Here is a 15,429-nt window from a genome sequence, read left to right on the forward strand (position 1 = left end):
AACTCCTCCTAGGGATTTCAATCTATTGCCCCCTGACTCTTCAAGCATCGTTTGGAAGCCACTTGAGGGAAAACAATGTAGGAATTAGAAGTTGTAGATTATAAACGGCGTTACGTGGCGCACTCGCAAAAGTGGCGTTCCCCTTTGCTTGCACATTTTTTACAAGACTATAGTGAAAATGTAATACATGAATGCTTTGCTCAGGCTGAATGAAATGATATGACATATGACATAAAAATATTAGGAATGCAGGCGCGGTTAACAAAAAAACACTGTTGTCAAGGAAATCCAAAAACAAACTTTTGCCTATTCTTCTGAAAATTACACAGTCCTGTTCGTCACCCCCTGGGCAAACAAAACATACAATGGTTGCTATGGACATAAACCAACAGAAAAGCCACCATTTTGGACCAAAAAATTTGGCTTTTTCATGAATTTGCAGCTCTGACCAGGGTGGCAGACGCAGAAGAAGAGGGTGATTGACGGGCCTGATGGAGTGGCTGGTAGCGCCTGTGGGCTATACAATGCCGCTTACGGCTTTAATTCCAGATTATTTCTGGAAAATGTATTGACAAATAACAAATTAAAACCAAAAGCCAATAATCAATAGAGATAGTCAATAAAAAAAACTTTGAATGTGAAGACAGAAACTCAGCTGGCAACTAAAGAAGACATTCAGACATGTTTCCGACCATAATTACATGACAATATCTACCATCCCAATCTTTGGAAAACTTCCACAATCTTCTTTTTTACAACAGTTTACCAACATCCTCTAGTTCTTTGTCGTTGTACTGGTAATTTGAAGAAAAATATCAAAAAGACAGATTGGACATGGTCATCGTTGAACAAGTACCTTACTTGTGAAGTCAAAATCCTCTTTCAGTCTGTTGGAACCATCAAATATAGAGTTTCTACATTAACAAAAATAAAATAAAGCAGAGTTAAATCAAATCTTGACAAAAACTGTTATGTTTGTTAGTTTTTCACTATTCATTTTGAACATTAAAACCATTGGATGAAAGCTCAGGTTGTGAGTTGGACTGATTCTGCCGCGTTTGCTGTAAAAACCAGGAAAAGAAGAACTAAAGGGAAACAGACAGATTTAACATTTGTTTGATCAACTCCAAGGGGTATGAGAACTTTAAAGAAAACTTTGGATCATTTTTTGTTTAACAATTTCTGCTAATAAACGATTTAATTGTGCATGGGAGCATATACACGCAATAACAATGAAGGTATTATGACTTCATAATTACTTTTTAGAAACAGATTTTCTCGCAACAGTTGGTCCGTCGCTTTTTTTTTTCTTAATGCCAGCTGCTTTAAAGTCAACAAGATGCAAGCTCTGCTCTCACTCACCGGGTGACCCGAAGATTAAAACCTGGAATAAAATTCATGAGACGCCTCCGCCTGACTAATCCAGCCTCACCTTGAGTCTGATTGACACCAAGAACATTTGCAATTTGTGTCTGCAAAACTGTCCTGTCAGCCCACAAAATAAGCTACTCCAGCAGTGATGGGAGACGACAACCGAAAATCCATTTGAAATGTATATTTCCCACTTTGGCTGCTAGCAACCCTTTAGAATGAAGCCCTGTGATGCTAATTAGAAGACAAGTTTTTCGGGATGAAAGAGCCTGGTGTCGTTTTTAAGCATTAAAGACAATAAAAGAATGCATTTAAATTAAAAAAAGACACATGGACACCGTTACGGCCATGGGTCTGAGTCTGTTTCTGCTGCCTTTGTTCCTCATCCTGCACAGGTGTTTGACTATTGGAGGACAGGCATATAGGATCCGCCATTTAGGTGCTCTGTTGGTCTGCCTGCCAAGTCCAGACCCGGCGCTGCCAGTGACGTGCGTTAAGGTGAGGCATGTGAGGCTAGGCCTCACCTGTCATAATCGTGAAAGGTAAATTAAGTGAATTTTATTTTCCACTGATCAGTGTTAAATATACATTTTCAGTCAACTCAGTCACATGTTTTCCACAGTTTCTGAGGTTAAAATCGCTGCAGCCCTGCCTATTCTCTGCTCCAGCTGCAGGCACTCGTGTGTTTGGTTCGGCTTTATTTTTCAAACTTACACTTACGCTCATGCAACAGCACATTTCTCAGGCTTTCCGTTATTTTAGTTGTTATTCTTTAAATATACAGTATGTTATAATTTGAATCCCAAAACCGGTTTTGTCTCCCCTCTTATTTGTTACAACCCAGAGCCAGTCGTAACAGACACACGTGTGTTACCTTTGAAAGAAAAAAAAAAACCAGTGGAGTGGCCGGGGTGTTTTTGTGTTATGCTTAAAAAAACTGCAGCTGATTAAGTTCTGCTGCTTTTATTATGTAGAACAGGGGTGGGCAACTCTAGGACTCAAGGTTTGATGTGTCTGCATGATTTTTTAGACATCGTCATCTACTTATTGCTGATTTTCAGGATCAGGTGTGCGACAATGACAACGTACTACGACCACACAAAAAGGCCAGTGTGTTTAGGTCTCTGGTAAATGTCAGTAGGAATCAGTGAAAAAGATTTAAACCCAAAATGTTCATTTCTGGGGTCACTTCCAGCTTGGTCAGGTGAACACCTGGGGGGGACAAATGCCCTGAGTGTTGTTGAAACACGGAATACCATGCCATTGCAGAGCCAAGAATTCCATAACAAATTTGAAGACCCCGCCACATTTAGCTTTGACCACAAATATGAACCAGTGGATGGGATTCATGGAGACTCACTACCAAATTTCTGATTCTGCCTAATGTTTCTGGAACCAGACTGCTTACTTTTATGACACAGCTGGGTTCTTTTTTTTACATTGAAGCGAATGGAGACCAACTTGTGTTACGAGCCAATGGAGTGCTCACTTGCTGTACTCACCTGGGTGCAGTTAGTTTTTCTCTTTAACCTGTTTTGAGAGGGCAGTCCAGGTGTTGCCCCTCAGTCAAGATCTTCTCCACACAAACCACTTCAGACCACTGACTTTATATGAGAACTTGACTGAGTGGCCCCTCCCACCTGGCATTCCAAACAGGAAGTACCCACTGACCCCAGGAAGTCAAATCCTATAGGCTTCTATTGAGAAATAAACAGCAGATACTAATTCTATTTGCCAGAATAGCCCTTCTTGCTCTGATTCCTAATGTTCTTGCTCTTTCTTTTTCCTTCGGCTTTTCCCATCAGGGGTTGCCACAGCGAACAAGTCGCATTGCAAACTTGGCAATGTTTCATGTTCTTGCTAATTCACAATTTTTTTAATGATGTTTTATTTCTGTCGTAAAAGTTTATTCAAGTTATAGACTGACCAATCAGATGCCTCATTTAACGTTTGACAAATTTCATGTAGCTTGGTTTCAAGCGGTAGGGGTGTAGATTTCCACAAGAGTGGTTGCCATGGAAATGATGACTGACTTGGACCAATCGCTGCTAACCGGCGTCGTCTGGCTCCAACAAAGCGACGCCCATACTGCGAAAAGATGGCGCCTGAATTGACTTCATCTGGAAGGAAGCCGTTTTCTAAGGTTGACGTCCCACTCCTTCAGTCCAGTTCTCTTATCCACAGAAATAACGACTCACCACATGCCAAGCGTAAACTAAGAACTCTTTTATTTTTTTGTAGATTTTGTATATCTATATTCATTAGGTTCTTTTCTACAGAGTCCTTTAAAAGTTTGTCATCATGCTAGGTGCAGCTTCAGTGCTGGTAAGTACATGCAAGGTTGTGGTTCTTGTTGGTGAAGGATTTCACACACAGGACGATTGTTGAGAGAGCAGAAACCCCAGAAACGGTCATTAAACATACCCAAAACTACAACCCCTTCAACCCTCACTGTGGGAGGGGCCAGGGGGCGCACTGACCATCATCAAGGATTTACAAAGGATCAAGCAGAAGCAGCTCATTTCTTGCTGTGCTAGTTCAGTCCGTCCACACCGTTGACAAGTTTTTTTTTTTTAAAGCATGACATCATCAGTTGACATCTTTAGTAGAAAGAAACCTTAAAGCAGGCAATCTTTACGAGGACATGTACAAAAAAAAAGTCCTCAGACAGCTTTGTGGAGGGAGAAGAATGACAAAAAAAAAGGGAGCAGAAGGGAAAAGTGGGTCAAACTCCTGTTTGTGACGGGCTGACGTTAAAGGACGGTTCAGGAGTATTGCTCAGGACTTTGGTTTGGGTCAGTTTTGCCGGCAGCAGGTGGGGACGTTTTCTGCTAATAGCTTTTGTCCCACGCTCAGGTTTTTAAGTCCAAACTACCAAATAGAAGTGAAAAATCGACATATTGTAAATGACATCAACAAGTGCCCGCTGGTGGATGCCACTTCAAGCTGAGGCACTTAACAGTGCAGGTTTGTTTGCTTTTTTTCCTGTGGGTTTGTCGTCTTTTGTGAACGTGTGGCTACAGTGGAGATGCAGGACTTTGTCATGACCAGGGCAGTGAAGGTGCCGTGTCCTACGGTGGCCCCGGTGAGTCACAAAGAACCAGAAGAAGAAAACAAAACAGGACATTTGTCACAATTCCAGCATCAAAGGAGGGAAGAAGTTTGCCATAGGTATTTGTCTTTTTTGTTTTGTTTTGTTTTTTTACACACAGACACTACACTGCGGCAAGAATGATCACAGGTCACAAGAAACACTGACTGCTCACAGACGGCTACAAATGCAGTGGAGAAAGCATGAACGAACAACGGTGGTAAGAGCAGAACCCTGACGGCACACATGACAAACCGTATTCCAAAATAAATCATCATTAAGAAAATAGTCGGGCAAAAAAACACACACATCGATCTTTGGTGAAAGTCGGTATGCTTTAGGACACTCAAGCACACTCCCGTTTGAACCCTCGGACAGCTGGAAGCGGAAACCACCGGTGTTCCTCGGACTGGAGTCCGGCAGACGGAGGATATGCGACCTGCCGTGTTTCTGCAGCAGGGCGGGGAAGGGCGGCGTAGACGCGACATCACGACGTTTGGTTGTAAACTACTAGCCTACAGTGTTCTTCATGCAGGGACTGCATATTCACCAGGAAAAAAAAGGGGCTTTCTGGGAGATTGTGTGTAGGGAACTGCAACATGTTTGTGTCTCTACAGAGGGCATCGTTTTCATGAAAATACGTTCATTTATGGGTCGTGCTGCTACAGTACATCTATGAACAGCGGACGTGACAGACGAGTGCCACCAAAGTTCTAGGAACAGTTTCACTGCGGGACCACTCCAGAAGACAAACTCAAAAGAAGGTTATCCCTTCTAACTCCCCCCCCCCCCCCCCCCCCCCCCCAATAAAATAAATCTAGAAAAAAGAGATTCAAAGCTGCCTGTGGAGGAAGTTGCTGGCATTCATTCAAACTTTTTCGCGGATGGACGCGTGGAGTTGACCATCGCGTGAGTTCTGCTCTGCAAGCCTCTCAGTTCAGTTTCCATGCAAAGCCTTGGCTCGACACAAAAAATAAAAAAAATAAATAAAATAAAAGTACAACGTGCAGCGCCTCGCCAAGCTCGACCCAAGACCCAGGCGGCGGAGTCCGCACGCGCCCCCCACCCTGCGGTTCAAGTATGAAATGACAGTGACTGGAAATAACGTACAAAACAAAAGCTTCAACAGTTGATTAGACTTTCAAAATAAAATTACCGTATGCTAACTTCTTGGGTTCTTCTATTATCGGACACGGTTGTGTTTGTCTTACATGTTTCGACGGACAACATGTAAGAAAAACACAACTGTGTCTGATAATAGAAGAACCCAAGAAGTCAGTTATCAATCCAGACGCTATGAACCTTACTGAACTAAAATTATGCTAAACTAGCATCACAACTGCTTTTTTTTCTACTCCATTTATCCAAAAGGTGACAATACTTAAGGTGACACTTTCTTTTTTTTTTATACAGCGGCTTAAAAGAGATGAATCTCATACTGTGACGCACAGAATAAGTTCAAACTAGTTGGTTATGAATTATTCAAGTTAGATTTCCTTATCATTTACCAAGTGTACTTATATAGTGTAAATGTTTAGGTCCTTACACATTAACATTAGTTTTTTAAAGGGCCAGATGCCAAAACTTAAGTAAGTACGCACAAAACGGTGCAGATTTTATGCTTTTCTTTGTGTGTTTTTGATGGCTGCCATTAATTGAACGAGTGCAAAGACAACAGAGTGAGTGTATTCAGGAGATGATTGAGCGAAACTTACAACCGCGCAAGCGCAATGCTAACTGTGCGACCCCACGCTTTACAACTGCACGGTTGCAATCTGTGTCAATGTGAAAATCACTGCATTCGATCACGTTTTAACCTACACTAAATCCGCCTTTTTTATTTTAAAATCAAAAAACTGCGCGGCTTCGCACAGTTAGCATTGCGCTTGCGCGGTTGTGAGGTTCGCTCAATCATCTCCTGAATACACTCACTCAGTTGTCTTTGCACTCCTTTAATTAATTTCAGCGATGAAACGCCACGAAACGGATAGAAAAATCGAATAAAATGAGCCGTTCAGTATTAATGTTAGAAATGTTCTCTGACTTAACCCCCCAAAAACCTTCAGCTGTCTTCTAAAAATGTTCTGAACTTCTAATAAAAATGAAAAATGTAAATTGAAAAGAATAATCGATAAATTAAATACATACATTTAGCAAACTATTAACTCTGCCCTAATTTTACAAATTCAAAAAGAGAAATACATATATTACAGCTCACACCTCTGGTTGTTTCATTCTTGAAAGGTAGAGGAGGGGATTTCGGGTTGATTGGCGGCTCTGGAACAAAACTGCATCCGTGCAAAACAGTAGTAGATCTGGGTGTAAAACCAGGCTGTGCATGTGAGCATAACCAGACCTCAAAATGACCGACCTTCCTGAAAGAAAACTAAATGGCTCCAGAAATCTGGTGTGAGGATTGTTTGCACACTTGCATGCATCTGGGCCCTTTTTTCCCCCCTGCTAAATTTGAACGTAAACTGGATTTCATCTGGGAAAAAACGACAGATTTGTCATTTCAGCCTCCGCAGCATTCGAAACATTTTAGAGATGAAAACACAGTGATTCCAGTTTTTAAATTCAAAACGACATGAAACACAACGATCTCAAAAATTAAAATTCAACACGGAAGGTCAAAAATAAAAATCAAGGTGATGAGGGAAAACCCGACGCTGAGGTCCTCTGAGGAATGAGCAGTCTGAGAGGCGGCGCAGGTACAAAGTGCACGTGCGCTGCGATACGTCAGAAGGGAAACGGCTGGCAGAAGAAGGGTCTTTCTAGCTTCTGGCCTGGGTCTGGGTGGGAGGAGCCACCTTGGTCCAGGGAGAACCTCAGGAGCTCAGGGGGAACTGGTCTTGCTCAATGGGCTTTTTGACCCAGGCGCCCAGGCCGGCCTTGTGGAAGGCCTTGATCAGCGCCTTCTTGGCAGAGTGGTACTCTGTGGCGGCCTGCTTGGCGTCGTGGTAGGAGCTCGGCTTCGGCACTTTGATCCGCAGGATGGACGACAGCTGAGGAGGAAGAGGAGAGGTGAAGTCAACCAACCCGTAGAGGTCTTTTCTATGAAACAGCCAACGGAACAAACGATCCGCACAATGAACGCTGCCGCCACCGTCTCACAGAACAAACTTGCTTCAGACGCTGGTCTTTCAAAATAAAAGTCTTACATCACTTTTCATTTCATCCCAGAGATGATTGTCGGGTTGAAATCAGGACTTTGAATCAAGCCAGACAAGTTTATCTCATGCCAGATTAAAATACAAACTTCCATCTCTGGAGTGGAAGCAAAGAAAATGTTTTTATGTGAGTTGAAGCATTAGGACAGTCTTTACGAAGCCAAAGCCCCACATTAACATCCTTCCTCCACCAAGCTCCACGCTTGGCCCCATGCAGTCAGGTGGTAAGATTCTCCTTGAACATTCATCAAACTCAACCACCTCAAGGTGTGATCTATCGCTCCTCAGAACGCCTCCCCATTGTGCCACAGTTCACCGGCTCCCTGCTTTACATCCGACACCAGTCACCATGGCGGTGCGATCTGTGCTCACGTGAAGGCCAGCAGAAGCCGCAGCTGTCTCACTTTTCAATAACACTCACTTCTTTTCAAGCCTTTGGGACACAGAATGCATCCTTTCCTGAAACCTTCATAACTGATGAAACAAAGTTTCAGACAGCAGAGATGACTCGGCTCTAATTGAAGGTCAGTTCTCTCAGCTGTGACTCTCTTTTCCTCACGCATTTGAGTTTTCATTTGACCACTGATCCAAAGAGGAGGATGATCCTCTGTTATTTGGAAAGACTTTCTCTTTAAAACCCCCATCATCTTCACTCCGATCATCTTTTGTTCTGTTTTAAAGGCGTTCCAAGTGGTCTTTTAATTACGATCCTGCTGTTTTTATTGAATCAATAAACCCGTGTCGTTTTCTAGAACATAGTGTCTGCAGAGCGGCAGAGCATTTGCCTCCCAGATCCTGTTGGGCAGGATCGTCTGTGTGGTGTAAGCCCTTCCCCATTTCCCATAATCCCTTTATGTACATAAACATATTATTACACAGGTGCAACAAAAAAGGCAGCAATATTGAGCCAGATACCAGCTCAGACCAGGAAACGACTACAAATGGATGCATCATAATAGAGCTCCGTATTTTTAACATAACTAATACGATCTTTCTCAAACAGAATTTTGTCGATTGATCCTGGTTAACGATTTGAACAAAGAAATGCTTTAAAATGCAACTTTGAGCTAATTTTCTTAATAAATGTCCTGTATCATGAGAAAAATTCTACAAGAACATGCTAAAAAAAAAAAAAAAACACTATAATTTCCTGTAAAATCGCTGTTAAGATCAACAGCCTGAAGCTTTTCTGTACCTTGCAGTGGAGTCGCACCCAGCGGCTGTAGAGGGTGTGCTTGCACAGTCGGGAAGCGCGTCCCATGTCATCTTTGCCAGTGGTGGCGTTGATCACTTCCAGAGCCTGGTCGCCCACCGTCCAGTTCACGCTGAAGTTTGGCGCCTTCCCGGGCTGCCTGGCTTCTGCATTGCTAATTCCTGAAACACAGGCAGAAAGCGTCTGTGTGAGGAGAAACACGACGTGTCCAAGCGTCCACAGCGTTCAACGAATTCTTCACTTGTGTTAGGTGGAAAACATGAAGGCAATTACCCACACAACCAGGACATCTATGAAAAGCCGTTTCACCTCGCAAAGCAGAGAAAAACGAGGCCTTCCTCTTGAGGGACTTTGGGGACAGAGCTTACACTCTTCCACATCATTAGAGGGCCTTGGCCTCCGCTGTATCTCAAACATAAATGGCAGATATATGGAGGACATAAATCCCTGCGTCTGTGGACGGAGCTCCTTGGTTCTATTTGGCAGCACTCGTCGCCAAAGATGATTTACAGGGGCTGAAATCCTCGGAGCTCGGAGGCCGCTGCCCTTCACGGCTAAAAATCCTCTAAAGCGGAAAAGGTTAATAACCCCACCGCCATCATCTCCTCCACCCGTCACTTAGAGAGCAGCCCAGCAGAGGAGGCTGTGATGTGATGCCCCCCCTGTCATCCTGACGGATCAAGATGAAACCGCCACACCGTTACCGCCTTCACCTTTACCTCTACTGCTGGCAGCGTTAAAGAAAAAACTGCAACAAGCTGAGACCAAATAACACTACGGTCATTTATTTATGATTTAACTGATGATTGTATTGCTTTTATGTATTCTTATTTGATTGCTTGAAATAAACCATTTCAAATAAAAAAAAAAAAATCAAGATTTATCAGGACTAAAAAGGATAATATCCAACAGACGTAGACGAAAGACTAAAACAAAAGCAGATTAACCTTTAATGTCCAGAAAATAAGTAGGGGTGTCAAATCACAGCGTGAATCGAGGTTAATTATTTACAGACATTTGTTCGGGTTGGGCAGTTGCGTCCGTGTAAGTCCGTTCATGTCTGATAGTGCACACATGGAAGAGCATTGTCCTGCTCGTACCGTGGTTATTTACACAAGAATTAAATCAGAACTTCAATTGTCTTTATATTTTTACGTTTGAATCGTTTTTTCACAAAAAGCGCACCATCACGTTGTCGTGGTGACGGTGTGGGTACCGGATGTTCTCGGGTTGCTGGATGTTCTCGGGGTCCTTCGGGGTCCTTCCAATGAGTTATATCACTAGAGGAGACATCACGTGGTTCCCCATGGGAGATCACCGCCATCTTGGTGAGGTCAAGTTTTGAAGACCAAACCACTTTTTATAACATTTAATAAAGAGCTCTGTTTTTACTTTCAATCACTTCATTATATGAAAAAGAAGAATGGCTTGAAATTGCTTAGTTTTGTTCAGAAATACAAACTTCACGAGTACCCCATACTTAACTAGTATTGGACTATTTAGATTTTTTCTATGTTCCTTTATTTTATTTTACTTGTGTTTTTATTTATTTGTGTGTTATGTTCATTGTTTCTTTTTTTCCTCTCTATTCTTTATTTTCTATGTTAATATGTTATGTTTGGCAATGGTGACTGATCTTTGAAGCAATATTCATTACATTGTTATTGTTCGTTGTTAACGTTAATGTCATTGTTAATGTATGATACCGAAATTGTCAATAAAGTTTTAAAAAAAACTTAGCGACGTTTTCTCATTGGTCGTGGCAACTTACAGCCAATCAAATAGTGTGACGTCATCATTGGTCGAAGGACCACGAAGGACCCCGAGAACATCCGGTACCCACACCGGCCACAGCGACCACGCTCTGCTCTCACTCTTCCATCTCTAGTGAAGTGATGGTCAGGAGAAGTTAAAGCATAATTTCTTAAAAAGTTTTTTTTTTTTACACAAAAAAGAAAACTGTCTTAACTGTTTAATTCCTTCTCGTGACTTAAAGAAATGAAGTCACCTTTTCTTTGTTGAAGTTATTAGCAATTTTCAAAAACATAGGGAGGAATGTGGCTCCAGAGTCTCAGGTTGCAGACTTCTGGTTTTAATTAAAACAAATATAATTTTGTCTGTCTTTTACCAACAAAACAAGAAAAACAAAACTGGACATGTTTGAAGGAGTTTTTTTTCCATTTTCCTGCAGTCAAGTTTTTATTTGTCAAAGAAAAATAAAAAATCTAAGAAACCAGAAGAGAACAGGGGGAGCTCGGCCGCTTCTGGCCTTTCCAGAAGGTCAGGCCAAGACTGCAAGTGTCCACAAAGGGATGAATCCATTTAAGTTCCACTGAAAGAAAGTAAATGCCAGCGCAGACCAAACAGAAAACTGCTGGCCTCCTGTCCGGAGTGAATGACTGGTGGGCTGAACAGATGCTCTACATTCAAATCTGGGGTTTGGAGTTTTTATTTTTTATTTTTTTTCAGACAAACCAAAGGTATGTTTGGATAAACCCCTTTTGTAATTGAGGCCAAACTTTATTAATTTCAAACATGTTTGAAAATCTTTGGTGTTGGACCGGACGGAAAAGGAAAGAGGGGAAGAAGAGAGAGGGACGTTAGAGAGAGAGGGGGGGTAGGGGGTGATAATAGGAGGGGAAGGGGGATAAGACCATGAAGCAGCATAAAGCAACAAGTTTACTGGTTGTTAATCATTATGGTAAGGTTCAAATGTAGTACAATAAGGGCGGAGCCTGTCCACACACACACTCAAATGTTATAAACACACCTGCTAGCTGCAAAAAATGTCCACCTGTTGACATGTGTACAAAACAGATAGTGTTCACACGCATACTTATGCCTTAAAACCAACTAGTGTGAAATATTTCAGTCATTCAGTCATGCAAAGGTGAGCTAACACCTGTGCTCAGGTGAGTGTTTATGTTCTTCTAAAATGGATGGTGGAACGTGGAAAGAAGGAGGGAGAGTGCCCAGCCATCCCCACCCCAAGACCCCCACCGCAGCAGCAGCGGCAGCCGGAATCCCCCCAACGCCACACGGGAACCGGCAGGGAACAACCGCCGCCCGGGCGACCAAGCCCGCCACCCAGGCCAGGGCCAGCAGGACCGCCGCAAGGCCCCCAGAGCCAGAGAGCGCCGCCCCAGCCCAACCAGGAGAGCAGCCCCCCCGCCGCGCCGGGAGAACCCAACGCAGGGCCCCACCGGAGAAGGACGCCCACAGCCCCAGACGAGCACCCCACCACCACCCAGGAGTTCCGGGCATCCCCCCGCCCCAACCCCAGGTACGAGCCAGGACCCCCCAAGGGAGACCCGCTCCGCACTCCAGGCAGCCATCCGCCCGGCCCACGGTTGGTCCAGGGAGGAGCGAGGCAGGGGCCCGCCGCCCCCGCCCAAGAGGGGGGAACCCCGGGGAAAAAAGAGGGCCCACAAAGGGTGTTGTAAATATGGCCCGACCAGGCTCGGCCACAGTTGGAAATTTGGCGGGGCCCAGCGCCCAGGAGCAAGGACCAGTACCCACCCCCCAGGGACACGAACACTCCCGGCTCACATGTAATGTGAACCCCCCCGCCGCGGGGTTTGGAGTTTTTAGATAGAGCTTTAAAGCCCCCCACACCCCTCTTTTTCCCACGTGGTCAAACCACTTGAGCGTTCCTACCACTGAGCAGGGGCCTGTTGAGGGAGAACGGCTGTGGGAGGTCCTCGATGTCTGCGATCCGCTGGTACATGGCCCTGGAAAGGTGGTCGGCGTGGTAAAGGCTGCCGAGAATGATGCTGGAGAAGTAGATGGGCTCAGTGAAGTAGCTCATCAAAGAGCCCTGGATGCCCACCACGTTCCATCTGCAGAGGCAAAAAACACACCCATCATGCATCAGACAGAAGCCACTCACCTCTCGACAAATCGCAACACGGGAGCTACGGGATCGGGATGACAGCCGGTCGGAAGAGTTTGATGAATAATGTCAGGTGATCAGAATCCTCATTTATTGCAGTTTCATTGAGGAGAAAGAAGCAGTGAGACTTGGCTCAGCACCTGAGGAGCTGCTCTGATGATCTCCAAGCTGCACGTTAAATGGAGAAACTGGACAATTATTTCTAATTTCACTTTTTGATTTCACTCTATTCTATTGTAACATAGCTTTTCTATACCTGCTAAATTATTAAGGTTAACTTGACAAAGCTTCACTTGTTTGTTCATTTTGATTAGCAGCCAAAAAACATAATAATAATAAAAAAAATAATTATAATTACATTTTTTTAAACTAGTTATAATTGTAATTAATTATAATCAAAACAGTATCATCAATAATATAAAAAAAACCTACAAATGTAAAAAAACTGCATAAGTCGGTTCTCAAAATTGTTTAAAAGGAGGAATAATTTTCTTTTATGTGGAGATACAATATGGTAGTTTGCTACATAAATAAGTACATAAATAAATTAAATGCAAAAGGTAGAAGAAATCTGTAAAGAGCTTTAAAAATCAATTTAAGATTTACTCTTTTATAATGGCTTAAAACTCAGTAGTTTTATGTTCTTTTACTCGTTTTATTTAATGTTTTACATTGCCCTTTATAATTGCATGCAGTTGTTTTTTAATTTTTGTTCTTAATTTTCTTTTTTTTTTAAATCTCTCTTCTTTGAATGAGGCGTTTGTATGGCGTTGTAAAAGCGCTATATGAATAAAGATTTCTTCATTCAAAACTGTGACCTGGAACCACAAACCATTCAGACCAGCGGTGCCAAGAGCAGAATCAGATCTGGATGCATAACTTCAGAAAACAGTAAAATCTAAAACTAGAGCGGGGTCAATGGAAGGTCAACAGGGGACAATCTAAAGTTTAACAGAAAAACAGGAAAAGACAGTGAAATAAATGTATTAAATAAACCAAACTATGTATTTCTCAGCCTTCTGCAAACAGCAGTATCGACACAGAGAAAGCTGTATTAATTAATTTAAGATTACAATAGTGTATTGACAAAGAGCAGGAAATAATAATAAAGTTGCCTTTCCTATATATCAAAAAGATCTGTTTGTATTTTAGCAAAAATGTAGCGTCAGATAATAGAAAGATAACTTTTTTCGTGATGAAAGCTGTTTAAAAAAATTTAACAAAAATAAAGGAAAATGGTGAAAAATCTTTACAAAGTTTATTTTAAATCTATATTTTCACCACTGTAGCGTATTGGCAGAGAGTTCTGAAGTCACGGCCCCATTATCAGAGACACATCTGAATTTTCTCAGGAGACGAGCATAAATATTAATACACAAACACAAACGATCGGCCACACAGCGGCTCACAGGGTCTTATGGACTCTGAAGTATCCAACCTCCTCCTACTTCTGCACTGCATCATTAACCAAGTCTCCCCAGTCTTTTTCCTATTGACATGCTCCACGGAGTGACGCCTCCTCAGCTCACTGAGCAAGAGACACAAGGAGAGGCGAGGCGATGGGGGGGGGGGGGGGGGGGGGGGGGGCACAGAGAGCGTTAAGAAGAAGGAGGAGGCAGAAATGGACGGGAGAATGTCGATGGGGGGCTTTCGGCTCCAATCCTTGCAATTCTGAAAAGGATCTTCAACATCCAAGAGCATGGACATGTCTGACAGTCTGAATGCTTTCTTTACATTTCCTGATGTGATCATTTTTAAGCGAAAAAAAGCAGTGGTCTGTGCGAACTACCACGGATCGGTTTAATGTTTTATATTTTTATAAAATATTTTATTTTATTTTTAGCTCTAACTTTTAAGGGTAACGTTTATCTTCATTTTTTCTGTAAAATAGCTGCAGCTGCTTTAAATTGTATTTTTAGACTAGATTTTGGGTAGAACAATTGGTACAAAAAACATTGCAATGAACAAAAAACTCTTTGTCTCTTTGAAAACTTTTTGTCACGACGCAGGAAAAAAACCTGAACTCCGTGAGTAACAACACAAGTCTAGATACAAACGGAGACGGCAATAACTAGGTTTCATATCATAAAAAAAACTTTTTGAAGTTGCTGCACAACAAATGTTTGACAGAAACAACCAATTTTGCTCATTTAATCCCAATAAAGGCAGAAAAATATATCATTTTCTGACAAACAGGCATGAAAAGTTATATTTATGAAATTCTTTTGCTAAATTTTCACAATTCAACTTTTTTATTTGCGGAGAAAACCAAAGAAAATAAATGATTCTTTAAGAAATACTTAATTAAATATTTTGTCTGATTTTTATACTTTTATACACATCCGGTATGAAACCGGGATAATGAGGATTATGAATGTGAGACCCCAGGCTGCTTCAGGGGGGGTCGGCTGCTTCCATGTTTGATGTGAGAAGAGTTTGTCAAACCTCAAATCATTTTAGCACAAATATAGCACAAATATATAACATTCCATGTTTTTCTGAGACCGACAGACCTGTAATGTGAACACTTCAACAATACGGAGACACAAAACACCGGCATCGTTTCCGGGGGGGGGGGCACCGGGAAGCACAAACAAACACTAGACGTATGTTTTTCAAGCTTTCAATTTCATTTCTGTCAAACGTCGCTGTTTCTCGGCTGCTTTCTTTTCCCACAAACATCATGTGTTCA

The 15,429-nt window shown here is 42.4% G+C and overlaps 1 protein-coding gene across 2 annotated transcripts in view; it reads right to left on the reverse strand.

Moving 5' to 3' along the window:
• Window positions 1–3,582: 3,582 nt before the first annotated feature.
• adarb1b (adenosine deaminase RNA specific B1b) overlaps window positions 3,583–15,429 on the reverse strand; it is a 132,627-nt gene continuing 120,780 nt past the window's right edge. For both annotated transcript variants that reach the window (XM_023951137.2, XM_023951136.2), the window contains 3 exons: window positions 12,503–12,684; window positions 8,828–9,006; window positions 3,583–7,467 (listed from right to left, as the gene is read on the reverse strand). In XM_023951137.2, coding sequence (XP_023806905.1) covers window positions 7,291–7,467; window positions 8,828–9,006; window positions 12,503–12,684 — 538 coding nt within the window. In that variant the 3' untranslated portion in view covers window positions 3,583–7,290. The remainder of the gene's footprint in view (window positions 7,468–8,827; window positions 9,007–12,502; window positions 12,685–15,429) is intronic.

This window comes from Oryzias latipes, chromosome 21 (genome assembly GCF_053564925.1).
Source record: "Oryzias latipes strain Hd-rR chromosome 21, Olatipes_Hd-rR_3.1".
NCBI lineage: Eukaryota > Metazoa > Chordata > Actinopteri > Beloniformes > Adrianichthyidae > Oryzias > Oryzias latipes.